Below are 27142 nucleotides of genomic sequence, written 5' to 3'. Positions count from 1 at the left end.
CTCACTTTCTCAATATGCCTATGTTTTTCTCTGATTCTTGTTTTTTGAGTTTACATAAGAAGGTGTGTGACAGTGATTGATGAAAAAGGTAATTAATTGCTTGTGGAAGAGTTTTGTGAGCTTCTTTTTAACTTTCTCCATCGCTACTACATCAAATAAATGCACTTCAATAATTGAATGAAAAACATTAGCCGGACAAGGGAGACTTTGACATTTTATAAATCAGTTTTCATATTTTTCTTAACAAACACTTCAAAAATAAATATGTATATTTTCTTAAAATTTAATTTATGTAAAAATATTTTTAATTTATAATTGTTTTTATTTTTATAATTGTCTATAAAGAAGTTTATTTAAAATTATATTTAAATCCTTTTCCCTTTTATATTTTTTTTTCTGGACCTTTTTCAAAGTTCTCCTTCTTTACACTATCTAAAACCGCAGCTTGATCTCTCATGGTCTACTATTATAAAATTATGTACTCTAATTTTATCCATTTTTCTTCGACTAAAAATTCAATTTTATTTTTTGTCACTTTCCTTTTTTTAATTTTCACTCTTTTTTTTTTCACAACACCAATATAGATGACTGCAAGAGTAGTTTGATCTTACGTGGTCTTCTTTAATTATTCCTACTATTAATCCAACGCCATTTCCTTCCTTTCCCTTTCATTGCTGAAATTACAATGAAACTACGTTCTCTCTCAAATTGCAAACACAAATACCTTAAAAAATTTCATTTGCAACCCATCTGAGCTTTCTTTTTCACTCTTCCTAATTCAATTCTCAGTCAGCATGAAGAACATCACTCCCTTTCAATTTCTCTTCCTTTCACTCCTTCTGCTATGCTTCACATCCCTTGCCTTTGGACAAAATACCACTCACCCAGAAGAAGGTACTGTGTATATATATATATATATAAATATTAAGATGTGCGTAAGTTTGGAAGATAACTAAGAGGTCCTTTGAAAATTGCCTATGTACAGTGAAAGCTCTGAAAGATATAGGCAAGACCCTTGGTAATAAGAATTGGGACACAGATATAGATCCATGCAGTAATCAACCTCCCTGGAGTGTGACTCCGGAGATAAATGTCAGCTGCAATTGTTCTATCCCCACTGACACCTTCTGCCATGTCGTTTCAATGTAAGTTTCTTTATTTAATGCATTCCCTTTCCTGTGAAATTTGGAGATATTTTCCCCAATTTTGATCTTTTAGACCAACAATGAAACTAGATCTATGGTTTATGTGATTAGTAATATTGAAAATTTCTTGTTTTTTATTTAAAAAACTATAAATAGTTCTGGAGCATCTCATGTTAGTTTGGATAACAACTTTTCCTTTAAAAAGTTGAATCCAGTCCTTCTTTAGAAGCTTATCTTCTAAACTGAGTGAGACTCATAAGGTGAATGATTTTTGTTTACACTCATTACGAAGGAGAAGTTTCTCCTCAATAGATAATAGGAATAGATGGAGACCCATTAACTGAAGTTACAATATTCTCTGTTAAATAAGTGATGATAAATTGATATCCCATAGTAGTTCCAAGAGTATTCTTAACAATAATTATTGGTAGATTACAGAGGATACAGAGGAGACTGATGTCAAATCAGTCCCAAAAGTCTTCTAAGATAATGATGGGTGGTTTAGCTTTATCTTTTCAAGTATACTAGAATAAATGTTGTGAAAAGTTCAGAAGACTGTGATATGTGTAGATGATTTTTTGTAAAAGTATTTTTAAGACAAAAAAAGTGAAATTATAATTTTTATGAATTAAAATTGGTTTCTACAGTTTTTAAACTAACTTTGAATGTAAAATGTAATTTTTGTTTTTTGTTATAAATATTTATGCAAAACTTACTTTAGTAAGAGCATGTTTACTTCACTCATTTTTTGGATTTCTTTCTATTTTAATTTTATAAATATTTAAATTCACTATAAAAAGAATAATTTAATACTTTCTCCTCTCATTTTAAATTTATTCTCTGAAATTTTAATTAATATTTTCAACATTTCTGACTTTACATATAAGTTTTTAAAAATTATTTTATTCTATTTTATTTTGTCTTAAATTTATTTTATTTTATTTTATATTTCCTTCCTTTTTTTCATATTATTTTTTATAAAGAAAAAAAAAACAAAACACCATCCCAAAATTTGGTTAATGTATAACTAATTCTGGATGAACATTTTTCAAAATTATATTTTTCAGAAATCGAATTTCGATGATCCCCGAAGCATCTTTCTCCACTTCTATTTATTATCAAGGAAAAAAATACTCTTAGAATTCGACTCAAAAAACCAAATTCTCATAACTTTTTTTTAAAATAAGAACAAAGCTAAGAATTCAGTTTCTCCGTCAATAAAAAATGTGCTATTTAGGGAATTAAAAAGAAAATGGTGTTATAATTAATTCCCAAAACATGCCATTTCAGAAAAAAATAATTCAAAAATTTGGTTCCCAAAAAATTGAATTCTCACCTTTGTTTCTTATTTTCACAAAGAAAAGGTTCTTAAATTTATTGGATAGGATACCGAATTCTGGGCTAACTTTTCTTTCCAAAATATTATTTGTGTGTTTATTATTAATTAATATTAATTAACTTTACCTTTTTACAATTATATATTATATTTTTTATTTCAAATTATAAATGATAAAAAAATATTATTAACACTTATTTACATTAATTTTACATTTTAAACACTTAATTTTTTTTTATATATATATATATATATAATTTTTTTAATTTCATTTTCATATAACAAATTAATTTTAAACTAAACATTTTCAATTTATTATTTTATATTTATTTTTTAAAAACTCATTTCTTATATATACCTCTAACCTTTTTAACCATTACAAATATTTCAATTTTTTTACAACCAATACATTTATTTTTTATTGCATCAAAATTAAAATTATCAATTCTTTATAATTATTTAATATCTCCAATTGCATTTTTTAAAATTATTTTAAATTTTAATTATTTTTAATTTTTTAACTTTCAAGGTTTATAGTATATACTTCTATTTTTGAATTTTAAAATATTTTAATACTCTATCAAAAAAAATTATATCCAACCTTATACAATTAAATAATTTTTTCTCTCATTTAAAATTTACTTTTCCTATTTTTAATTAAATTTTTGGAAACATTTTGTTACGTACATGTTTTTTTAATTCCAGATAATTCTTCTACCACAAAGTTCATTTTAGATAAAGTTTTAAACACCAAAATAAATAAATAAAATAGATATTCAATTATGATTACTTCCACTCATACTACTCTACTATCTAATGTTTGAAATAAAACAAATTAAGTTACACACCACTAAAAACTCACATCTTTTTCACTCCAACACCAAAAATAAAAAATAAAAATTGAAAATCGCAACAGAATCTAGCCCATAAAAACCCAATTTCTAGAGTCATTTTCATGTTCCAGAATTTATAAGCTAAAATAAAATACTAGAAGTCATAATTATATTTTTAAGAAATCAGATTTCAATTACCAACGATCTTTTCTCTTCTGTTCATTATAAAAAAAAATACCTCCAAAATTTAACTCCCTGCAAATCAAATTCTGAAAAGCTTTTTTTTGCGTAAATAAGAAACAAATTTGAGAATTTAGTTTCTGATAACAAAATTCTCATCGTGAACAAAAAATGACGCTACCCAGAAAATTAATTCCCAAAAACGTGTTATTTAGAGGAAAAAATATTTATATTTGATATAAAATCCCATGAAAAAACAATATAAAGATTAATATCGACTAATTAAAATAGAAGATTAAATTTCATTTTTACAGTGATCTCACACAAACTTTAAGTTTATAGTTTCGTTTTAGACAAGAAAAAACAAACACGGAGAAGAAAGCTTTTTCCTTTTATTAGGGAAAACACATGGGAAGAAAGGTAACATTTCTATTATATTAAAATAATATAATTTTAAATTTAATAAAAGGATAAGCTTAAAACACTGTTTTGGAAAAATAAAAATATTTGATAACTTGAAAGAAACCTGTCTACTCCTAAATAAAAAAATTCTGGAGTTATCCATTTGTATTTTTATCAAATTATAAAATTATTTTTATTTAGTATAAATAAAAAAAAAAATTTGATAAGGTATTCTTTTATATAATTATATAAAAAAATAAAAAAAAAATCTTTTTATTTATATTAAATTTCATTTTTTAATTAAAGTGTTTGGGTTATTTTACACATTTAAAAAAAATAGATAATCAAAGAAGAAAGAAACTTTTTTATTTATTTATCATACCAAACAATTAAAAAAAATCTCCTTTTATTTTTTAACACTTTCTTTATTTTTAAATATATTTTTACTTTGCATTTAAATTTGGAATTTTCAGAGAATAATACATTGTGTACAATTAAAAATAATTTATAATAAATATGTTGTTTGTATAGATAATTTTAAAATTTTATAAGAATAATTTGATTATTTGAAATTAGATAATTTAAATTTCATTTAAAAAGTAAAAACTTAAAATTGTTTGTACTCTTTCCTATCTCAAATTCATGAGTCTTTTATTCAAATTAAACTTGGTTAAGATATGGTTGAGACAACTTTAATCAAAACAATAGTAGCTCCATGTATCTTTTATTCAAATTAAACTTGATTAAGATATGGTTGAGATGACTTCAATCAAAATAGTAATAGCTAGGTTGAAGTCGAGACATTATCAACTTAATATTGTTTTTAAGACAAATATTAATGGAAATATTTTTAAAGTTAAAGTTGATCTTGATTATTTTTTTGTTATTATTGACACGCTTATATATTTTTTTTAAATAGGTCAATGTCATTTTTTAGCTAAGGTTAATTAGGTTTTTTCTCTAACATTATCTTTTTAATTGATGTCAAATATGTTTTTTTTTGGCTAATATAAACAAATATTATTTTCAGTTAATATTATATGAGATTGTTTTTAACTAATGTCGATTACTAGAGATATTTCTGAACAAACATTATTTATAGTTTTTTCAATAATATTGACAGGATTATTTTACAAAAAGTATGAACTTTTTTTTTTATCAATTTATGTGAGTTAGAAGCTTTTAGTCGCATTGATATAAAGAAATTATTTTCTAATTCATAGTGTCAAGATTACTTATTCACCGTATACGTAGTTATTTTTAGATTGATGTTTGTTAAGATTTTCTCAATCAATATTAATAAAATTATTATTTAATAAATATTAACTGATTTTTCTTGATTAAAGTTTAGAATGATTACTTTTTGTCTAGTGTGAAATAATAATTTTGTATTTAATCGATAATTGAAATATTAAACAAAATTAGAATTTAATAAATTTGAACTGTCTTATTAATAAAAAAAATCAAATTCAACATATTAATATTTTTTTGAAGATCGTAAAATTTCAAATTTAAATACAATAAAAAAAGAAAGAGGAACTTTGTTTTTTTGTTGTTGTTGGTATTCTGTTGAAAACTAGTGTTTCTTCTCCTTTAGTTTTCTTATATTTTTGGTTTTGATGTAATTGTGAATGGAAACTACATTATCGATGAGTTAGGTTAGTTTAGTACATTGTCTTCTTTTGATAGGTGAATTTAATGAGTAAATAAGATAAGGGTGTTGCATGTGAAGATTTTGGATATATATTTTTAAGAGTTAAAATCTTGTTAAAAAATTAGCATGGAATAATAAAAAAATGAAGGATGGAATTAAATAATAAAAAAAATCAAATTAAAAATACTTAAAACAGTACAAATTATTAAAGTCAAACAAACTTTGTCTCTCTCGTAACGTTGTTTGTTTTTATTAAGGCCCGTTAAGTGCCGAGACTTTGTGCCTTAAGCGCAATGCAGAATAGTGCATAAAATTTTGAGGAGAAATTCACATAAATGAAGCAAATTCCTGGAAATAATAGGCTTAAATTTTTTTAATTTTTTCAATTTTTATTCTTAATTTTTAATTCTATATATCAAATTATATTTGATAGTAACATTTATAATCTCACATTTCACGTCCAAAGAAAATAATAATGAATAATTAAAAATAAAATAAAATTATAAATAATTAAAAATTAAAGTGTTTAATTTATATGAAAAAAAACAAGTTCTATTATGTAGCTCTTGTGCTATTTTTCTCTCGTTATATATATATATATGATTAAAATACTCCAATTATTTATTTATTAAATCAATTCTTTTTTTGATAAAAAAAAATTAAACCATACATTTATAATATTTCTGATATTTAGTTGACATAATTAACTATAAAACAAACTAAAAACCATATATAATTAAAGAATCAAAATTGTAATTAAGCCAAATTATTATTATTATTTTTATATTATTTTACTTATGGTTTCATTTTTTATCAATATATATAATGATTATCTTGCAGTGTTCTGAAGTCACAAAATCTTTCGGGTACACTTCCAAGTGAATTAGTGAGATTGCCATACCTCCAAGAAATGTATGTAATTCTAAACCTAAATTCTAAAGATGCATCTCTTTGCCATAATAATACTTTACTTTGCCACAATACTTTCATTCTTTCACTTCAAATGTGGCAGTGATCTCTCCCTAAACTACCTTAATGGTACAATTCCTCCACAATGGGGCTCCATGAAACTTGTCAACATGTACTCTCCCTCTCTTGTCCTTTCCTTCATTTCCTTTGATTTTTTCCTGTTAGTTGTTTCTATTAGTGTTATTATGAAAAATAGTCAAATATTTTCTTTTATGTTTTCTTTCAAGTAGGGATGATAAAGGGATCGGATTTGGTAGATCATCCGTCAATCCATTTTTATTTGTTTACAATTTTTAAGAGTAATCTCATGCTTTTAGAACTAAAATTGGTAGTCGTTATTGTTGTATATAAAATTTTATTTACATGATTTCTTTATACCTCATTTCATTAATTGAATTATCGTTGACATTTACTTTATTTTGTTAGATTTTAAACATTTTTTGATTAAAATATTAAATTTTGATTCAATTTTATTATCATTCCTTGTATTTTTTTTGACCCAAAAAGTGATATCAACAACTACAATCAATAAATATATCCAAAAAAAGAATTAAAAAATAAAAAAAGAGTTTTTTTTTTTAAAAAGTGACGGACAAGCATGTCAACCCATCATATAACAAAACGGGTTATCAATTTGATTCCGTATAACCTTGACAAACTCATCCCGTCCCGTCCCGTCTCTATTTTGACGAGCTAGTGATGGATCAGACCAAAATGAAACAGACTAACCCGTTTTGCCACCCATACTCCCAAGATAGTTTTGTGAAAAATGAATTTCTTTTATGCTTATTTTTTAGTGTGAGAGGAAAATGATTTTATGAGTTAGATATCCTGAAAAGAAGTGCAACGATTTTTTTTTATTAAAGTATATTTTTTAAGATAACGTATTAAAACTTTGAATTTATTTATTTTATAAAATATTAAACATGTGCCTAAATAGAAAAGTTAAACTTAAACTTATAATTAAGTTTAAACATAAACTTATATGTGTAGTTTAAAGGTCTAACTACAAAATGTATTTTTAAATAGGTTGTCATAAATGTCAAATTAGACTTTAAAATGTGTCTATATCATATAACTAGATAACTAGATTGTATTTGATTTTTTTTTTATAAATTCTATATGTATATTTTTAAAATTTTCACATTTATCTTGATATTAAATTACAAAGTAAATCCTTAAACAGTTTTATACGTCATGCAAAGCCTAGTAAAACCTAATTTAACATAACATAATTTTACTCAAATCTACAAAATCACATTTGTAAAAATGGAGAGGATTTTTTTTTGGCTGAAAAATATATTTATTCATAACAAGAATTAAAAAAATTGATTTTTTATATTCTCTTAAAAATTTAACTTGTTATGCATGTTTCTTAATTATGATAGATCCATTCTTGGAAATCGGGTAACAGGTCCAATACCAAAAGAATTAGGAAACATCACCACATTGAAAAGTTTGTAAATTTGTGGTCATTCACATACATTAGTTTTTCCTTTAAGTTTTATGAAAGTATCTGGCAACTCGTTTTATCTTAAACTTGAAATGCATAGAGTCTTGGAGTTCAATCAATTATCTGGAGAGCTTCCTCTAGAGCTTGGAAATCTCCCTCGACTTGAAAGATTGTAAGCCATTTGTTGAATTTACTATGCTTCATTAATTTTTACCACTGAAAAATTAAATAGTACTTGTGTTCATTGATAAAATTTTGTTCACATGTCTTCGATTTGTCTTCTTCAATGTGCTTAAATAATAATTATGAGGAAATTATTTCCAAATTCACTAAGTTCCATTGTACTCTTTATACTCTTTATGTCTTATGTTCTAAAGTTCAATGACTCATATAGGCTTCTTACATCAAACTATTTTACTGGAAATTTACCTGCAACATTTGCTAGACTCACTACACTAAAGTACATGTAAGTGTCATTCTTTTATTATATTTTTATCATTCTCAATTGCATTAATTGTATTTAGTTTCACTGCAAAATGAACATTTTTTTCATGCATACACTATTATTATGCAGTCGACTTGGTGACAATCAATTCTCTGGAACTTTACCTGATTTCATTCAGAGATGGACAAGTCTAGATAGGCTGTATGAACCTTTCTTCTTGTGGAATTTAAATGTATTTATTTATTGATGTATTAGATCAATTTCTTTTAACTGTAATAGGGTGATTCATGGGAGTGGTTTTAGTGGGCCAATTCCTTCTGGAATTTCTTTTTTGAACAAGCTCACTAATTTGTAAGTATGTTGCAATCAAGGTTTCAAAATTTATTTTATTCTTCTTTATCCTCACCATGTTTAAGATGTGATGCAGGAGAATTAGTGACTTGAAAGGACCAGATTCTCAATTTCCCCAACTTAAAAACTTAACAATTTTGCAAACACTGTCAGTATACTTGGATTACTATTATAATTTTTCATTTCTTTTGTGTTATGATGTCTCGAAATGAAATGCTCTGAGAATAAAAAATATGAATAAACAATTTTATTTTCTTTCTCCTGCTACATATATTTACATATTGTTAGATTGTTTCCCAGAGTACTGAGGAGTTGCAATCTTAAAGGAATGGTTCCTGAATACCTTGGAAATGTGACTAGCTTACGATCATTGTAAGTGATGTTTGATTTTTTTTCTATATTCATTTGTTAATGTTCAAACATTTTTAGGATTATTTATGAATTTCAAACTCTTTACATATAATTGTTGCATTTCATACTTGTTCATTATGTTGTTTTATTGCATTGTAGGCATTAAACATTTTTGTGATTCTTTTTTTGACACCATTATTATCCTTTTCTAGAGATCTCAGCTTTAACAAATTAACTGGGCCGATTCCAGGAACCTTGGGTGGCCTAAAGGATATAAATTTATTGTAAGTAACATTTTATATTTCATGTTGATTTATTATTTCACCATATTTTCATTTATTTTGCATGTAGTTGGGTGGTCTCACTAAAAATGATTCATTCCTTTAGTTTAGTGGGAATTTATAGCCTAACTGGTTCTCTAAGATACTACATATAGAAGTCGTCAATAATTATCAATAATTATAACTAGAATAATGAATATAGGATTTTGACAATAAGAATGATAATTCAGAGTTTGAATCAATAAACTAAATCTTTATAGTTTTGTTACTTGGATAAACCATTTTAGGTTAGAATTACCAATACACTTTTAAAATAAATAAAAAATAGTTTGATTTAAGTTGACCAAGATAAGATTGTTGGTAAGAACTTTGTAAATTTATAATGCATTGTTTTTAAGATATATATGCTTACAAAAACTAAGACACAATAATGGTGATTAAGTGTACCAACCAGTTAACAAAAAGATAAATACAATTATTGTGGATGTAGAGCATTTTTTTTATTAGCAAAGAATAAATAAATTAAAGTAAGACACTTCAAGGGTGTCCCAACCCTTATACAAATATTTTAGGGGTGTCCAAACCCTTATACAGAAAGTGACCAAGGCCAACCTGCCCAACACCTGAGCTACAAACATACTTCAGACTCTACAAACCATCAAAGCAATCATCAAATGAAAGGCATGGTAAGCCACATCAACATAAATAATCATCTACAAACATATTTCAGACTCTACAAACCACCAAACCAATCATCAAATGAAAGGCATGGTAAGCCACATCAACAAAAATCATCATCTACCCTATAAAGATCCTTATAACCAGTCTTTAGTCAAAACAATACACACAAAACATCCCATAATACAACTAAAAGCCCACAAACACATTTACAAAACAAAATCCCACTCCCATAAACAAATACCACAAAAACCACTCCAAATTGAACCCGTTTTCTTCAAAACCTAAAGAAACTTTACCATCTTACTAACCTGTCCGAGAGTCGCAATACCTGTTCATAGCCTAAACAACTATATACAACAAGAACCTACACAAAAATCCAACAAACCTGATCGGGAGCCACATTCTTTTTTCATAACCACACCAACAGTAAAACAAGAGCCTGCACAAAAAAATCCAACTATCATGGGCAAATAGTTAGAATAATTTGCAAAACATCATTTTTTTCAAATACTTCATACAACACAAGGAATCCAAGCACCAATCCAAATAAAAGAAGTCTGCCAATCTTTCCTTGGTTGTAACCAAGACCAAGATTTCCTTTAAGCCATAGTAAAAACCTCCAAAGGATCTACTCTCCCATTCTTAAAAATACATTTATTCCTATGATTCCAAATTTCACATACAATTGCTACCCAAATCCCCCTAGCATCTATTGACAACTTCCTTCATATCTACAGGCTTAAACAACATGAAATTTATTTGTGCATCAAAATGAAACAAGTAAAGCCCAAGCCACTCAAAACAAAGACACTAAATTCTCCAAGAAACCTTACACTCAAAGAATAGATGATTTACCTTCTCCATTTCCTCACCACATAATGGACAAAGATTACTTACCAAAACTAAGACATGTCTCAAAAGGTTGTCCTTAGTAGAAATTGTATTAGTCAGCACCCTCTAAGTTGTAACTTGCATTGAAAGGGGAGTCTTTAACTTTCAAAACTCCGCAAGAAAATCCCCAACACCACCTTGCTCAACACCTTTACATGATTATAAGCTGCCTTCACCATGTAAATTGTCGACATTGTATCCCTCCAAATCCACTTATCAGCCATGCCTTCACCCTCTTCTACTAACCTCTTATTATCCTACAACTGTGAGAGTTGATCAACTTGACTAGATTCCCACACAAAGAGAGCCCTTCTCCATCCCAGCTTCCACAACCTAGGAAACTTTTTCTTTGGGGATTCATTATCCACCCACTTATCCTCCCAGAACTTAATTTCTTTCCCATCTCCTACTACCCACCTTCCTTTGTCTTCGAAATCATTGCCCCATTCCACTAAGCTTCTGACTTTCCTAAGGTCCCTCCCCCATATTGATTCCTTATTGGTACAAGCCTGGGACCTTAAATTCCTCAAACTACCATACTTTGAATCTAAAATCTCCTTCCAAAAACCACTCTATTAAGACATAAGTCTCCAAATCCACTTACCCAAGAGAGCATAGTTAAACCTTCTTATGACCCCTAAACCTCCTTTTTCCTTCGGTTCACATACCTTATTTCACGTCACCCAAGCAATTTTCCTTCCCTCTGACCCCTAACCCTATAAAAAATTCTTTTGTATCCTTTCCACTTCCTTCACCACAGTAACCAGCATACAAAAGACATACATGTAGAATAGTAGTAAGGAGGTAAGGACAAATTTTATAAGACATAAGCTTCCAGCCAGAGATAGGAATTTACCTTTCCAAATGCCCAATATACTCCGTAACTTACCAAGCATCCCTTCCCAAAAAGGCACATCTCTTATGATCCCTCATACCATAATTCCCTAATAAGTAAAAGGTACCTTTATAATTCCACAATTAAAAATTGTTGTAAAACCCATAATCTGATTAACGCTCACACCCACTCCTCCAACCTTACTCTTAGAATGATTAACTTGAAGTCCAAAAGCAAGTTCAAAACACTTCAAAATCGTTTTAAAATTCATAACACTCTGAATATTAGCTTTATAGAAAAGAGAGTGTCATCTGCATACTGCATCATATTCACATTTATCCGCCTTACACCAACCTTGACGCACTCCAAAAACTTCTTCTCTTCCACCTGTCTAACCACCCCTGCCAACCCCTCGACTACAATTAGAAAGAGGAATGATGCTAATGGATCCCCTTGCCTTAGGCCCTTTTTTGGATTGAATTCAACAATTGGACTACCATTTACCAACACCAATCAAAGATGATTAAAGGCAATTCTTTATCCATTCAATCCACTTTTCACAAAACCTCATTATTCCTAACATATAAAACAAGAACTCCCACCTAACCAAATCATAAGCCTTCTCGTAGTCCACCTTTAAAAGCACACTCTTTGATGAAGACCTAGGAGAGAGAGCGCCTATTGACCAGGCCCAACCTCTGAGGAGGAAGACTAGGAGCATGCCTCAAGACATAGGGCCCGGTCAGGATTCTCCAACCACTACCTCAACACCCAGTTTGCCCCAGAGGATCACGAGGAGCAGAGAAAATTTAACCACTACCCCAAACACATTATGTACCGTCCCGTATCCGGGCGTTGACTAAGTCAAGGTCAAAGTCAACGCAGGGCGTCGCCTAGGTGGAGAGACGCCAAGTGTCGGCATCGCCAAGAGGAAGCGTCGCCAAGGCAAGGCGTCGCCTAGGTGAAGGCGTTGCCCAACCAGGGCGTCGCCAAGATCAAACATCATTAAGTCAAGGCAATCACGGCGCGGCTCCCCGATACCCATGGGTAGGAAAGACCATGGAGGGGGCGACGCCGTGGGAAGGCCCCAAACCCTGTATAACCAGGGAACAGTAATAAAGGGGAGAGAAAGGTGGCTTCAAGGCCATAGTAACAGCACCAGTATAGGGCAGCCTGACTCGGAAAGTACCCCTGCCGCCCCAGAGACGCCTTTCGGACAGATACGACTCAAGAGGAAGGTCACGCCCAGGGTAGCCGGGTGCAGGGTACGAGAGGAAGGTAGATACGCTCTCAAAGTAAGTGACTAGATGACTGGGGGCATGAGTTGGCACCCAGAAAGTCACTCCTAGCGCAGTAGCACTCCCAAGCAGGAGGACTCACACGTAGAAACGTCCCCAGATGGGCAGAAACGCCCCTAGATGGGGTCACGGCGTCGTGAGGCCCTCCACGTGTACGACAGCCATGTCAGAATAGAAACACCCTTTAGTCAGGTGTCAGGTAATTAAAGTCATTCAATACAGTTTCCGTTTCGAGCATTCAGGTACTATAATGGCTCCCAAGCGTTTCAACGTCTTAAATGCGCTACGTTTTCTAATTAGATACGCTGATTGAGTGCGTTAAATTTGTAATTAAAGGCGCTTTAAGGCGCTTTTAATGCTTGGGTAGTTTAAATAGCGCTGAGAATGTTGGAAAGGGGGTTCGAACTTTTGGCAAATTTACCAGAATTCTCTAAGTTGCTTGCTCGTGCTTCAAGGTTACGAACAAGGGACTTGGGAATATCTTTGCCTGAGAGAGAGAACACAGACACACAATACACAGTTATTTTTTACCACCTTCAGAGTGCCATACGCGGTGCTCAGAGACGGAGGTGAACAGTTTTGGTGTTTCTTGCTGGCTGACTTGAGCGTCGGAGTGCAAACGGCCGTTAGGGCGCCTCTTTGTCCTCTTTTTTGCAGGAATCCACAGGTAATCAGTGGGAAGGAGTCCCTAGCTGTCGGTTGAGGTCGCGCACGAAGACGTCCCGGTCAACCGGACGGAACATTTGGCGCCCACCGTGGGGCCGATATAAAACATCAATCCCATCACAAGTTCGAGGAAATCTACTAAGTCGCAGTAACGTTGGAGGAGGTTGGAGTGACAATGGCCCCCACCAGACGAAGTACAGCACGCGCAGCCCCAACAAAACTATCCATGCAACAGGTCCTGGAGATAATGAGGGGGCTGCAGCAGGACATGGCGGAGTCGAAAATGGAACAGGAACGCATGCAGGCGGATCTCGATGCCTCGCATGAGTGAAATGAAGAGCTCCACCATGTAAATGAGGAGTTGCGCTAGGGCCTGAGAAATGATCGGAGGCGGCCTAGACATGACGAGATGGAGAACCATTCCCCACCAAGGGAGTTTTCCACCCCTTTCTCGCAAGAGATCCTAGATGCAGTGATCCCGAACACGTTCGCGGGGCCAAAGGTGATCTTCACCGGGATGGAGGACCCAGAGACGCACCTTGCTGCATTTCACACACAGATGGTCCGGGTAGGCGGTTCTGACGCTGCCAAGTGCAAGCTCTTTATGAGCACCCTGACCGGGATGGCTATGGACTGGTTCATCAGCCTTCCAGATGGTCATATCACCTCTTTCCGCCAATTGTCACGATTGTTCAGGGAACAATACTTAGCAAACAAGGCCCCGCCGCCGGTCTCTTACGATCTGTTTGATGTGAAGCAGTATCAAGGGGAGACCCTGAAGGAGTATATCAATCGCTTCGGGGCCCAGGTCGTGAAGGTTGGTACGACCGAGGAGCCTATGATCGTGTACGCATTTGTGAAAGGCGTATGCCCCGGTCCTTTTCGAGAATCCATCATCCACAACCGCCCTAGGACTTTCGCTGAACTACGGCGTAGGGCGGTAGAACATATTGCTTCTGAAGGGAAGGTGTGTGTGAAGCGCACCAGCGTCGTGCCCCCACGCCCGAGGGGACCGGTGCGAGCTCAACCCGTCAGGGTCAATGAGACCACGACGGGAAGAAAGAAGGCAGAGGCGAGACGCCCCTACGAGGCTAGAAAGCCCCAGCCCCGGGGTCCAGCAGGAGGCGATCGCCCAGCCAGAGAAAGAGCGAGACCGGCAAGGTACAACTTCGTGGTTGAGTTGAAGGATTTGATCGCCGTGCCTAACATAGCTGAGAGGCTGAGGCGACCGGCGAAGACCGACAAGGTGTTAGGGCCTCGTAAAGACTCCTGGTGCGAATTCCACGAGGCTTTCGGGCACCACATTGATAATTGCCTGTCGTTGGGCTACCAGCTAGATGAGCTGGTGAGGACTGGGTTTTTGAAGGACTATGTCGCAGAGCCCACAACGACCGCCACCTTGCAGCCGCCGGCAGAAGAACCAGCACACGAGATGCCTGTGCTTGGTGAGGTCCACACCATTGCTGGAGGTTTTTCCGGCGGAGGACCCACCACCTCCCAGCGGAAGAAATACGCGAGGGGGGTAAATTCAATCGAAGAGAGGCTCTCGAGGGAGCCATGGGAGTCGGATCTCGTGTTCACAAGAAGAGACCTTCGAGATGTGGTACCCCACGACAACGACCCCGTTGTCATCTCAGTCGTCACAGCCGGAAGGAAGGTGCACAGAGTGCTTGTCGACCAAGGAAGTTCGGCAGACGTCATGTTTCTGTCGACCTTTAATAAGTTACGGCTGTCCCCCGATCTGTTGAGTCCCTATACGAGGTGCCTGTATGGGTTCGGGGATAACCAGGTGGAAGTCCGGGGGTACCTGGAGTTGAGGACTACGTTCACAGACGGGGAGGCCTCCCGTACCGAAAGCATCTGGTACCTGGTCGTGAACGCCAACTCTGCCTACAATATCTTGCTGGGCAGACCGGCGTTAAACCGTCTGAACGCGGTGTCCTCCACACGCCACATGAAGATGAAGCTGCCGGACCTCAATGGCCAGGTGATAGTCATCAGGTCAGACCAGGAGGAGGCAAGGAAATGCTATGAGAACAGCCTGAAAACGAAGAGAGGCGTGTTCATGGTGTATGAACGTCCGCCGAGCGTGGACACGACGATGATTGAGGCGACGCCCGCTGGGTTGACGCCTAAAGAGGCCGTAGCAGAGAGGGTGATGCCCGAAGCAGATGCGCCTATGGAGGAAGGCCCTGACGACGCGGCGCCCGTGGAAGAGGCGGCGCCCGTCGAAGATGATAGCAGGGAACGACCCGCGGCTAACGCCGTAGAAAGGGAGATTGGCGGCAAGACTTTCAAGTTAGGAAGTTCGCTGAGCCCAGAAGAACAGGAAGGGGTGGTAGAAGTGATTTCACGCCACCTGGATGCCTTCGCATGGTCCGCCTCGGATATGCCAGGCATCGATCCCGATTTCCTGTGTCACCACCTCAGCATGGACGCCACGGTCCGTCCCGTGCGTCAGAGAAGGAGAAAGTTCAATGAGGAACGACAACAGGTGGTGAAAGACGAAACGCAGAAGCTGTTGAGTGCTGGCCACATCAGGGAGATTCAATACCCTGAGTGGCTTGCCAACGTCGTCTTGGTAAAAAAGGCGAACGGAAAGTGGAGGATGTGTGTTGATTTCACGGACCTGAACAAAGCATGCCCAAAGGACTCGTATCCACTGCCCAGCATCGACGCCTTGGTAGACAGTGCGTCCGGCAGCAAGGTGCTGAGTTTCCTGGACGCCTTTTCAGGGTACAACCAAATCAAGATGCACCCAAGAGACGAGAGCAAGACTGCATTCATGACTGAGACCTGCAGTTACTGCTATAAGGTGATGCCTTTTGGGCTGAAAAATGCGGGCGCCACGTACCAAAGGTTAATGGACAAGGTCCTGGCGCCAATGCTCGGGAGGAATGTGTACGCCTATGTAGACGACATGGTGGTGGCGTCGCAGAATAGGGCGCAGCACATGGCAGACCTGGAGGAGTTGTTCGTCACAATATCCAAGTACCGCCTCAAGTTAAACCCTGAGAAGTGTGTTTTCGGGGTAGAGGCCGGTAAGTTCTTGGGTTATATGCTCACAGAGAGGGGGATAGAGGCGAACCCCGACAAATGCGCGGCGATTATCGCCATGCGGAGCCCGACGTCGGTAAAGGAGGTGCAACAGCTGACAGGGCGGATGGCGGCGCTCTCGAGGTTTGTTTCCGCCGGAGGGGAGAAGGGGCACCCATATTTCCAGTGCCTCAAGAGAAACAGTCGCTTTGCATGGACTGATGAATGTGAAGCGGCTTTCATTAAGTTGAAGGAGTACCTGGCGATGCCACCGGTCCTCTGCAAGCCGGTAGCGGGCGTGCCCCTCCGGTTATATTTTACTGTAACGGAGCGGGCCATCAGTTCTGTGTTAGTCCAGGAGCAGAACCAGAGTCAGAAGCCCATCTATTTTGTAAGCAAGGCATTATAGGGAGCTGAGACGAGGTACCAAGCGCTAGAGAAGGCGGCGCTAGCGGTAGTATTTTCTGCCAGGAGGCTCCGTCATTACTTCCACAGCTTCACGGTGGTGGTGATGACCAACCTCCCCATACAGAAAGTGCTGCAGAAGCCCGATGTAGCGGGAAGAATGGTGCGCTGGGCGGTAGAACTGTCAGAATTCGACATCCAGTATGAGCCTAGAGGATCCATCAAAGGGCAGGTGTACGCAGATTTTATAGCGGAACTTTTGCCCGGAGGTGAGCAAGAGGTGAAAGTGGGTTCGCAGTGGCTGCTCTCGCTTGATGGCTCTTCCAACCAACAAGGGGGCGGTGCGGGAATAGTCTTGGAGGGACCCGATGGCATACTGATCGAGCAGGCCCTGCGTTTCGCCTTCAAGGCAAGTAATAATCAGGCAGAATATGAAGCCCTGATAGCAGGAATGCTCCTGGCCAAGGAGATGGGTGCGTAGAACCTCCTGGTGAAAAGCGACTCCCAGCTAATTACGGGGCAGGTATCGGGTGAGTTCCAGGCGAAGGACCCACAGATGGCGGCGTATTTGAAATACGTCCAGTTGTTGAAGGGAGCATTCAACGCTCTTGAGCTGATATATGTCCCGAGGGAGAAGAATGCCAGAGCTGACCTGCTTGCAAAGCTGGCCAGCTCAGGCAAGGGGGGTAGACAGAGGACAGTGATCCAAGAGACTCTCAAAGCTCCGCGTAGGTTCGTGGAAGACAACAGGGTGGATGTCCTCCAGATTTATACATCAAGGGGAAGGCCAAGGAGTCATTGCTCTTTGACCCAGGATACGCAGAGGGCGCCCCGCATCAGCACATACGCTGACGTGCCCGAAGAAGGGCAGATGCAGGTATGCGTTTTGACCCAGGGAGACACCTGGATGACGCCCTACAAGCGATACCTGGCGGACGAGACTCTCCCAGTAGAGCCTGAAGAGGGTAAAAAGGTCAAAAGAAACGCCGCAAGATACACCCTGGTGGATGGGGTGTTGTTCAGGCACGGTTTCACTCACCCTATCCTAACATGTGTAAGTGGCGACGAGTGCACCAGGATAATGGCAGAACTACATGAAGGCATCTGCAGGAGCCACGTAGGGGGAAGGTCCCTAGCCTCCAAAGTAATACACGCAGGTTTCTTCTGGCCAACAGTGAAAGAGGACTGCGCACGACACGCCCAGCGGTGCAGACAATGCCAAAAGCACGCCGACTGGCATAAGGCGCCGCCGGAAGAATTGCGATCCATATACAGCCCGTGGCCTTTCCATACATGGGGAATCGACATCCTGGGCTCGTTCCCACTGGCAATCAGGCAGATGAAGTATTTGATCGTCGCCATCGAATACTTCACCAAATGGATAGAGGCAGAGCCCGTTGCACAGATCACTGCGCACAAGGTACAACATTTTGTGTGGAAAAACATTGTGTGCCGTTTTGGCGTACCTAGGCGCCTAATATCTGATAACGGGACCCAGTTTGCCAGTCAGCAGCTGAGAAACCTGTGTGCTGAGGTAGGAATCAAACAAGTGTTCGCATCGGTCGAACACCCCCAGACCAACGGACAAGTGGAGTCGGCAAACAGAGTTCTGTTGAGGGGGTTAAAAAGAAGGTTAGAAAAAGCCAAAGGGGCGTGGGCGGAAGAGGTACCAAGGATCGTATGGGCATATCACACCACGCCCCAATCCTCTACTATGGAGACGCCTTTCAATTTGGTGTACGGGTCGGACGCGATGATTCCGGTAGAAATACATGAGAGCTCGCCACGTTTTCAAAACTTTGTGGCGGAGGAATCCAATGAAGAGAGGCGGGTAAACCTGGATCTACTAGATGAGGCCAGAGAAGAAGCTAGAATCAAAGCGGAAGCAGTAAAGAGAAGAGTAGAGCGACAATACAGCTCTAAGGTAAAGCCGCGGAAGTTTCAGATTGGCGACCTAGTGATGAGGAAAGCTCACCCATACGAGTTGGAGAATAAACTGTCTCCTAAGTGGACCGGACCCTTCAGAATTACTGAGGCTAAGGGCAACGGTTCATACAACCTAGAGACCTTGGAAGGAGGTCCTATCCGGCGCAGTTGGAATGCAACCAACTTAAAATTTTATTTCAGTTGTCTTATGTAAGCAGTTATGTAACAATTTAGTTGAAGGGGACGCTCTTTTTCCCTCGGGGGTTTTTTAATGAGGTCACCCTAATAAAAGGTAAAACCAGTTTGAGAAAAAGAAGTGCCTTGGTTTTTAGCCTTTATCTTTCTCCGTTTGAAGTAAGAGAAGGCGTCGCCAAGAAAGAAGGCGTCGCCAAGAAAGAAGGCATCGCCTAGGTCAAGGCGTCGTCAAGAAAGAAGGCGTCACCTAGGTCAAGGCGTCGTCCAGACAGAAGGCGACGCCTGGTTGGAGGCGGGCGCCGTTGATGAACATGGCGAAGGAAAGCGCACAATATGCGAAATGTATGCAGAGTAAAGTGACGTTGCAAAAATCAATTATGATATAGAAAAAGTTGGTGTTACAAGCAATGTTCAATACAATGGAAGTAGCCCAAATGGGGCGAATATTACAACTCATGCAAGTCACAAAAGAGCCACTTTTCAGTGGCCATCAGAGTCAGCACTGGAAGAGGACGAAGCCCTGATCCCCGCCCGCAGAGCTCGAGTAAGTCGTGTCCTCTTTTCTTGGCTTATTTTCGAACCTGCACCAAGGGAGATAAATGTGTCAGAGATACCATGAAGCAAGACATGCACATTTGGAAAGCGATAAAGGCCAAAGTTCCTAGGGCAGTGACTCTTACATATGTACTTTTCGAGAGTCCCAGCGTTGAACTCCAGGCTGATCAAGGTGGCAGAGTCAAAACCTCCCGCCTCAGCAAGAATCCGGCAAGCTATTTGATCACTTGGAGCCAGTCTCTTGAAGGGTTTGGTTTTGAGGGCCCTCGCTTCTCTCACCCAGTACATCGGAAACCCGTCCAGGGCGTCGGGAACAAGGTCAGTGCAGCAGATCTTGAAGAACTGGCCTTTCCACCCGGTGAACGAGTTTTGGAAGGGTGTGAAGAGGACTCTCCCGGGTACATTACTGAGAGTTACCCAGAGGTTGTGTCTCTGCCTCTTCACCTCAAAGAAGTGAAGAAAGAGATCAACCGAGGGTGCACAACCCAGAAACCCGAAGAGAATGTCGAAGGCTTTGACAAAGGCCCAGCTGTTGGGGTATAACTGAGCCGGAGCAACGTTGATCTCCGTCAGCAGTTCCTTCTCGAACCAGGAGAAGGGTAGGCGCACTCCGATGGTCTTGAACACCACCTGGTAAAAGTAAAAGAAAGGGACCCCTTCGTTGGCCCGTTCGTCTCCACATACTGGCTCCCCTAGAGTGCAAGGGAGCACAGCGATGTCGTCGTCATGCCTCCTCGCGAAGGCCCGGTGGTCATAAGAACACGAATCCCCTTTGTGCTCCCTTATGGCCCTGGTAGTGAGTAAGCATGAACACTCATCAAGAAGTTCACTCGAAGCCCAAGGATACAAGTCCTTGGGATTGGCCCTGGAGGAAGCAGCATGAGAAGACATTCTTTAACAAGATCAAGGATTATCAAGGGTGTAGGGACTGCCGGAAATGCAAGAGTTGAGCGAGGGGAGCGAATGCTGGAACAACCCTTCGTGAGAAAAGAAAGGGTGCAAGAAGGAAGGGTGCAAGAAGAGAGAACATAAGTAGGTTATGAAGAGTGGGAAAATGATGAGGATAGTTTCAGAGTTTGAAGAGTTAAATAAAGCGGTTAGAGCGCCAAACGACGCGAATGAATGCACCGCACGATCAAGCCACGTGGCAGAAGATGAAAGGATGACCCTGGCACCGCTGGTTAAACTCAGAGAACGTCGTATCAACAGAATACCCAGCGGTACGATGCGCCGTCGAAAGTGGGTCAGGGCCACAGCAGGAGTCAGAACTCAGTGGAATGACTGAACGTCCCATCAGCCATACAAGAAGCGCCACGTGGATCAAGTTGAATGACAGAACGTCCCATCAGCTATACAAGAAGCGCCTCGTGGAAGATATGGGAAGGGCCTGGAGCTCTTCGCTGTCCCCAGGCGTCGACCAAGCCCAAGGTCAAAGTCAATGTCAAGGTAGGGACGACGCCCAAGGCGACGCTGGCATGAGACGCCCAAGGCGTCGCCTGGAATGACATAAAGGACGACGCTAGCATGAGACGTCGCGGGCGTCGCCCACCAAAATATCAGCGAGTTCGCCTCCCCGATACCCACAGGTCGGAAAGACTGTGGAGGGAGACGAAGTCGAAGAATGTGAAGTTAGTTACTAGCGTCGCATCCCTGAGACCCACAGGTAGGAAAGACTGTGGAGGGAGGTGGGACCGCCAAAACGCCAGCGAATCGCTGACAGGGTGTTCCCTGATACCTATGGGAAGGAAAGACCATGGAGGGAACGACCCCCTCTCAGAACATTCGGCGTTTCAAACACCCGAGGACGATACGGCGCTGCTGTAGCAGGCCTCTCCTTAGGCGTGGGCGTCGGGTGCTAGGGATCAAGGGAAGGACCGTTTGGGTGTTAGAAGCACCCCGCGGACGATACGGTTCCATTAGGTGAGCCTCTCCGTGGGCGTGGGCATCGGCGCGTGACCTTTCCCAGGCCTACCGGGCCGCCTGACAAAGTGAAAGAAACGGGCAAAAGACAAATAAAATAACCGAAGCGCGCGAAGGCAAAGAATGAGAGTGAGAGTGCACAGGCAGGATTCTATATCGCGAAGGCACAAAAGCAATCATACGAACACCCAGATTTGTAACAAGAGTACAAATGGTTCAAAGAATTACAAGTTTAACAGAGAGAGTCAAAAGCAAAGGTAAAGTATAAAGGAATTAAGCTTGATGGTAAAGGTGGCGGGTGAGAGACAGCGGTTCAGTCATCCAAGTCCATGGGCACGACCTTCCCGTCGACGACATGGTGTGTGGGGTCGCAGTTTGAAATATTGATGCCAGGGTTCTCGCAGGACGCCTGGGTCAGAGCCTCTTGGAAGCCCTCTTCAAACGCCCCCGCCATCTCCCCAGTCAGTTCTTGGACCTCTCCCTCTAGTTCCGTAATCCTAGAGTCCTTGGATGTCAATTGCTTCTCCAGAAATTCCTTCTCCACGCGGAGCTTGTTAGCCTCGGCTTGGAGAAGGCTCAAAGCTTCAACCTTCGCAGCCAAGGCGTCCTCTCTCTCTCCTAGCTTCTGCCTCCAAGCAGCATCCAGCTCTTCAAGTTTTCTTCGCTGCACTTCGGATGTAAGAGCCGCCTCCTGGAGGCTAATGTTCTGGATTTGGCAGGAGGTGAGCTGGGCTAGTTGAGCGGCATGCGCCTGTTCCAGTTCTCGCGCGTACGCCTCAGCTCCCTCCCTGCCCTCATGGGCCAGTTTTAGTAGAGATTGGGAAGCTTCCTCCTTGAGTCCCCAGTTCTGTTTCTCCTCCTTCAACGCCCCCACCTCTTGTCTCAGCTTGCGGAGGGCCTCCCTCCCTTTGATAGCATTTCGAGCCTGAGTGCGCCACTTGATTGCCACCGCCAGGAATGCCCCCATATAATAAGGCATGCCTCCCCCCTTTTGAGGATCAGTCGGCGACATTCCTTCAGTGAAGCCCTGCGTCAACTCCCTATGAATGGGGCGAGGAATCCGGGGTTTGCGAGAAGTCGAGCCAGGGACTGATACAGGAGGGGCGAAGCCCGAGGCCTCAACTGCGTCACGGTGCGGCAACGGCGAAGGCGAGGGAACCAAGTCAATCCTTTCCTCTCGTTCCTCGTGGGCTGGCGGAGGTGGCGGTGATGTGGCACTAGGAGGATCGTCCCTGAGAGAGTTCCCATCACCGGGGGGCGCGGCGGGTGAGGCAGGGAGGCCCGTAGCCCTCCTCTTATGGGAAACCAGGGCAGTACCCGAGTCTTCGCTGTCAGAATCTACTATCAGCACCCTCTCTCTTGAGTACCATTTGATAAAGGAAGAAGAAGGGGCTTCCCCCAGTGTCTCTTGAGTCCGCACAAACGGGCATCCCAGGTCGCACCCGGCATACCAGGACCTGGGAGTCGTGATTTTTGTGAAAGGCGTTGAAATTATAAAGCGCAGGGTCCCCCCTGTGAGCCTCCACGTCCTCAACAGAGTTTAGGAGGGAGCATTCGTCGAGAAGATCGTCGGGGGCCCAGTCGTATTCGCCCTTATAATAAGACTTAGGGAGCGGGGGAGGAGCGGGGGAGGCGCGGCGGTCTTAGTTTTCGCCATCGATGCCAAAGCTGAAGATCAAAAGAGAAAGAAAGGGTTCAGAGAAAAGGGGTTGGGAGAAGAAAAGGGAAAAAAATGGAAGAATCCTAGGAGAGCCCTACCCATACGAGAGCAAAGGGGAACGAGAGGAACGAAGAAGCATACAAACGATATCCAAAGAAACGCAGTAATATGGACAGTCCCAGGCAGTTCATACAGTGAAGAGAATCATCAAGGAGGGGGAAAACCGTACCTTTGGGGGCAGAAGGGCGTGGAGAGCGGAAGCACGAATGAGCAGGGGTCGCGAGAGAAGGGATTCAGAGAAGATGAACAGTGAGGAAGGGCAGAGAAAGTGGATGTAACAGTGGTTGCAAGCGCGGGGTTTGGGTAACTTAAACGTTACGAGAAGCGCGAGGGACAACGAATGATGACCGTGTGATGATGCCACGTGTTGCAGGATTAAGCGCTCAAGGGGAGCGCAAGAGGTTCTTAAAGATGACCGCACGATGAACCACGTGGCACGCAATTAAGTGTAGCCCTCTAAAGGGCATTATTTTTCCCGCTTCAGAGGATGTCCAATCAGCCATTAAGAACACCACTGTGGTTCAGAAAGTGTCACGTCAGTAATTCGAAGAATTGTTGAGTCAGCAGGGAATGACACGTCATCAGGATGGCACGTGGATGGCGTGGGCGAGGCCTTAGTCTTTGCGCTGAAGACAAGTCTTCGGCTTAAGACTGGGGGGCTTGTGTACCGTCCCGTATCCGGGCGTTGACTAAGTCAAGGTCAAAGTCAACGTAGGGCGTCGCCTAGGTGGAGAGACGCCAAGTGCCGGCATCGCCAAGAGGAAGCGTCGCCAAGGCAAGGCGTCGCCTAGGTGAAGGCGTTGCCCAACCAGGGCGTCGCCAAGATCAAACATCATTAAGTCAAGGCAATCACGGCGCGACTCCCCGATACCCATGGGTAGGAAAGACCATGGAGGGGGCGACGCCGTGGGAAGGCCCCAAACCCTGTATAACCAGGGAACAGTAATAAAGGGGAGAGAAAGGTGGCTTCAAGGCCATAGTAACAGCACCAGTATAGGGCAGCCTGACTCGGAAAGTACCCCTGCCGCCCCAGAGACGCCTTTGGGACAGATACGACTCAAGAGGAAGGTCACGCCCAGGGTAGCCGGGTGCAGGGTACGAGAGGAAGGTAGATACGCTCTCAAAGTAAGTGACTAGATGACTGGGGGCATGAGTTGGCACCCAGAAAGTCACTCCTAGCGCAGTAGCACTCCCAAGCAGGAGGACTCACACGTAGAAACGTCCCCAGATGGGCAGAAACGCCCCCAGATGGGGTCACGGCGTCGTGAGGCCCTCCACGTGTACGACAGCCATGTCAGAATAGAAACACCCTTTAGTCAGGTGTCAGGTAATTAAAGTCATTCAATACAGTTTCCGTTTCGAGCATTCAGGTACTATAATGGCTCCCAAGCGTTTCAACGTCTTAAATGCGCTACGTTTTCTAATTAGATACGCTGATTGAGTGCGTTACATTTGTAATTAAAGGCGCTTTAAGGCGCTTTTAATGCTTGGGTAGTTTAAATAGCGCTGAGAATGTTGGAAAGGGGGTTCGAACTTTTGGCAAATTTACCAGAACTCTCTAAGTTGCTTGCTCGTGCTTCAAGGTTACGAACAAGGGACTGGGGAATATCTTTGCCTGAGAGAGAGAACACAGACACACAATACATAGTTATTTTTTACCACCTTTAGAGTGCCATACGCGGTGCTCAGAGACGGAGGTGAACAATTTTGGTGTTTCTTGCTAGCTGACTTGAGCGTCGGAGTGCAAACAGCCGCTAGGGCGCCTCTTTGTACTCTCTTTTGCAGGAATCCACAGGTAATCAGTGAGAAGGAGTCCCTAGCTGACGGTTGAGGTCGCGCACGAAGACGTCCCGGTCAACTGGACGGAACACATTCCTTAGTATTATTATGATTTCTATTATACTTATTATTAATAATAATATTAACAATATTAACAATATAAATAACATTAATAACAATATTAATAACATTAATAACAATATTAATAACATTAATAACAACATTAATAATAATATTAATATTAATAATAATATTAATATAATAATAATAATAATATTAATAATAATAATAATATTAATAATAATATTAATAATAATAATAATATTAATAATAATATTAACAATAATATTAATAAGTATAATAAAAATGATAATATAACTAAAAAACTTGTTTCGTTGTTCTTTTATCACTGAAATATCCGGTGCATTCCTCGTACTAAAAAACTACAGGTTTCTTTATATCATACCCTCTCCTCTTCACATATTGCCACTCTCTCTCTTACTTTATGATGTATGTGTTTACCGCTGACGGATGTAGTGCATACACACCACCAAAAAAATCTTTTGTAATCAGTGTACACTTTGAACGAAAGAGTAGCAGTAATAAATTTAGTTTACTTTAACATAATATTATAAAAAAATCAATTTTTTTTCATTTCTACTCATAAAATAGATTATTTTATTATAAAAAGTTATTTTTTCATCATTATAAGTATTAACATATCAACAATCACCAGCGATAGTCTACCCACTCACCAACCATAATAATCTCTGCCATGTCATAACATAAAAAAGAAAATTTAAATACAAACAAATCTAGCTCAAATTCATATATTTTTTATTTATCTCATATTCTAAAAATATATAAAAATAAATAAATTTCCAAATTAAAAGTTGAATTGTAATTTTATTAATAACTAAAATTTATAAATACTTATCTTTTTATATAAAATATCACTATATCACTAGTTATGACTTATCAATTCTATAATTAGAGCCCCGCATTGGCCCGCAAAAATATGGAGCGGGTTGGCCCGTCCCGCAAAGTTATTGCGGGTTAGAATTTCCGACCCACTCCGCATAAGAGTTGGTCCGCGGGTTTGCGGGCCAGCCCGCGTTTTTTTTTTTTTTTTTAAATTAAATATTTTTTTTTTACATTTTATTCTTAAAAAATTGTCAAATTAAACCTATATATTTGTTACTATCAAATCCAATTTTTTTTTCTTCCTTTTCAAACATAGTCAAATATCAAAAAATTAAACATTAAGATAAATATCAAATATCACTATTCTTCCACTTCCAACACATTAAACATACCTAATTCCAAAACATTAAACATAAACATAAACATTAATTAAAAAACATTAAACATAAACATTATTGACATTCTTCCATTTCAATAACATTGGATGTCGCCTTAGAAGAACTTTCATCCATTTTTTCATAATTATAATCTTCCCCATCATCTGCACACATTAAAACAATGACATTTTTTTTTCTTGCGGGTTAGCGGGCCAGCCCGCCCCGCCCCGCTGCTGGCCCGTGCGGGTCGCGGGCTAATGCGGGGCAGGCTAATGCGGGTTAGCGGGTTGAAAAAGTTAGCCCGCCCCGCGTTTTTTACCTGCGGGCCGCGGACCAGCCCGCATGGCCCGCCCCGCTTTGCCATCCCTATCTATAACCAAAAGTATTTCTAGAAAAGAGCTCCTAAAATACATGAAAGTAAGTAATCTTACCAAGTAAAATCCTACCTGTTACTTTTGTTCCCTCTTCTAAGAATATAAGAAATTAAAAATTTTAAGATATGTATTTATTATATTTGCTTTTGATTTTCTAACA

The 27142-nt window shown here is 39.7% G+C and overlaps 1 protein-coding gene across 2 annotated transcripts in view; it reads left to right on the top strand.

Annotated features, from left to right (window-relative positions):
- The first annotated feature begins 609 nt into the window (after positions 1-609).
- The window catches only part of LOC137835243 (putative leucine-rich repeat receptor-like serine/threonine-protein kinase At3g14840), a 43221-nt gene continuing 16688 nt past the window's right edge, over positions 610-27142 (top strand). The window contains exons 1-12 of one of the 2 annotated variants that reach the window (XM_068643649.2): positions 654-894; positions 986-1145; positions 6391-6462; positions 6563-6631; positions 7908-7979; positions 8073-8144; positions 8367-8438; positions 8547-8618; positions 8697-8768; positions 8845-8916; positions 9069-9140; positions 9332-9403. In XM_068643649.2, the coding sequence (XP_068499750.2) occupies positions 795-894; positions 986-1145; positions 6391-6462; positions 6563-6631; positions 7908-7979; positions 8073-8144; positions 8367-8438; positions 8547-8618; positions 8697-8768; positions 8845-8916; positions 9069-9140; positions 9332-9403 (977 nt within the window). In that variant the 5' untranslated portion in view covers positions 654-794. Of the gene's footprint in view, positions 895-985; positions 1146-6390; positions 6463-6562; positions 6632-7907; positions 7980-8072; positions 8145-8366; positions 8439-8546; positions 8619-8696; positions 8769-8844; positions 8917-9068; positions 9141-9331; positions 9404-27142 lie in introns of both variants that reach the window. The other variant, XM_068643651.2, reaches the window with a different exon arrangement.

This window comes from Phaseolus vulgaris, chromosome 5 (assembly GCF_051622355.1).
Source record: "Phaseolus vulgaris cultivar YP4 chromosome 5, ASM5162235v1, whole genome shotgun sequence".
Taxonomy (NCBI): Eukaryota; Viridiplantae; Streptophyta; class Magnoliopsida; order Fabales; family Fabaceae; genus Phaseolus; species Phaseolus vulgaris.
The sequence above is the reverse complement of the archived record's forward strand: the minus strand, read 5'-3'. Positions and strand labels throughout refer to the sequence as shown.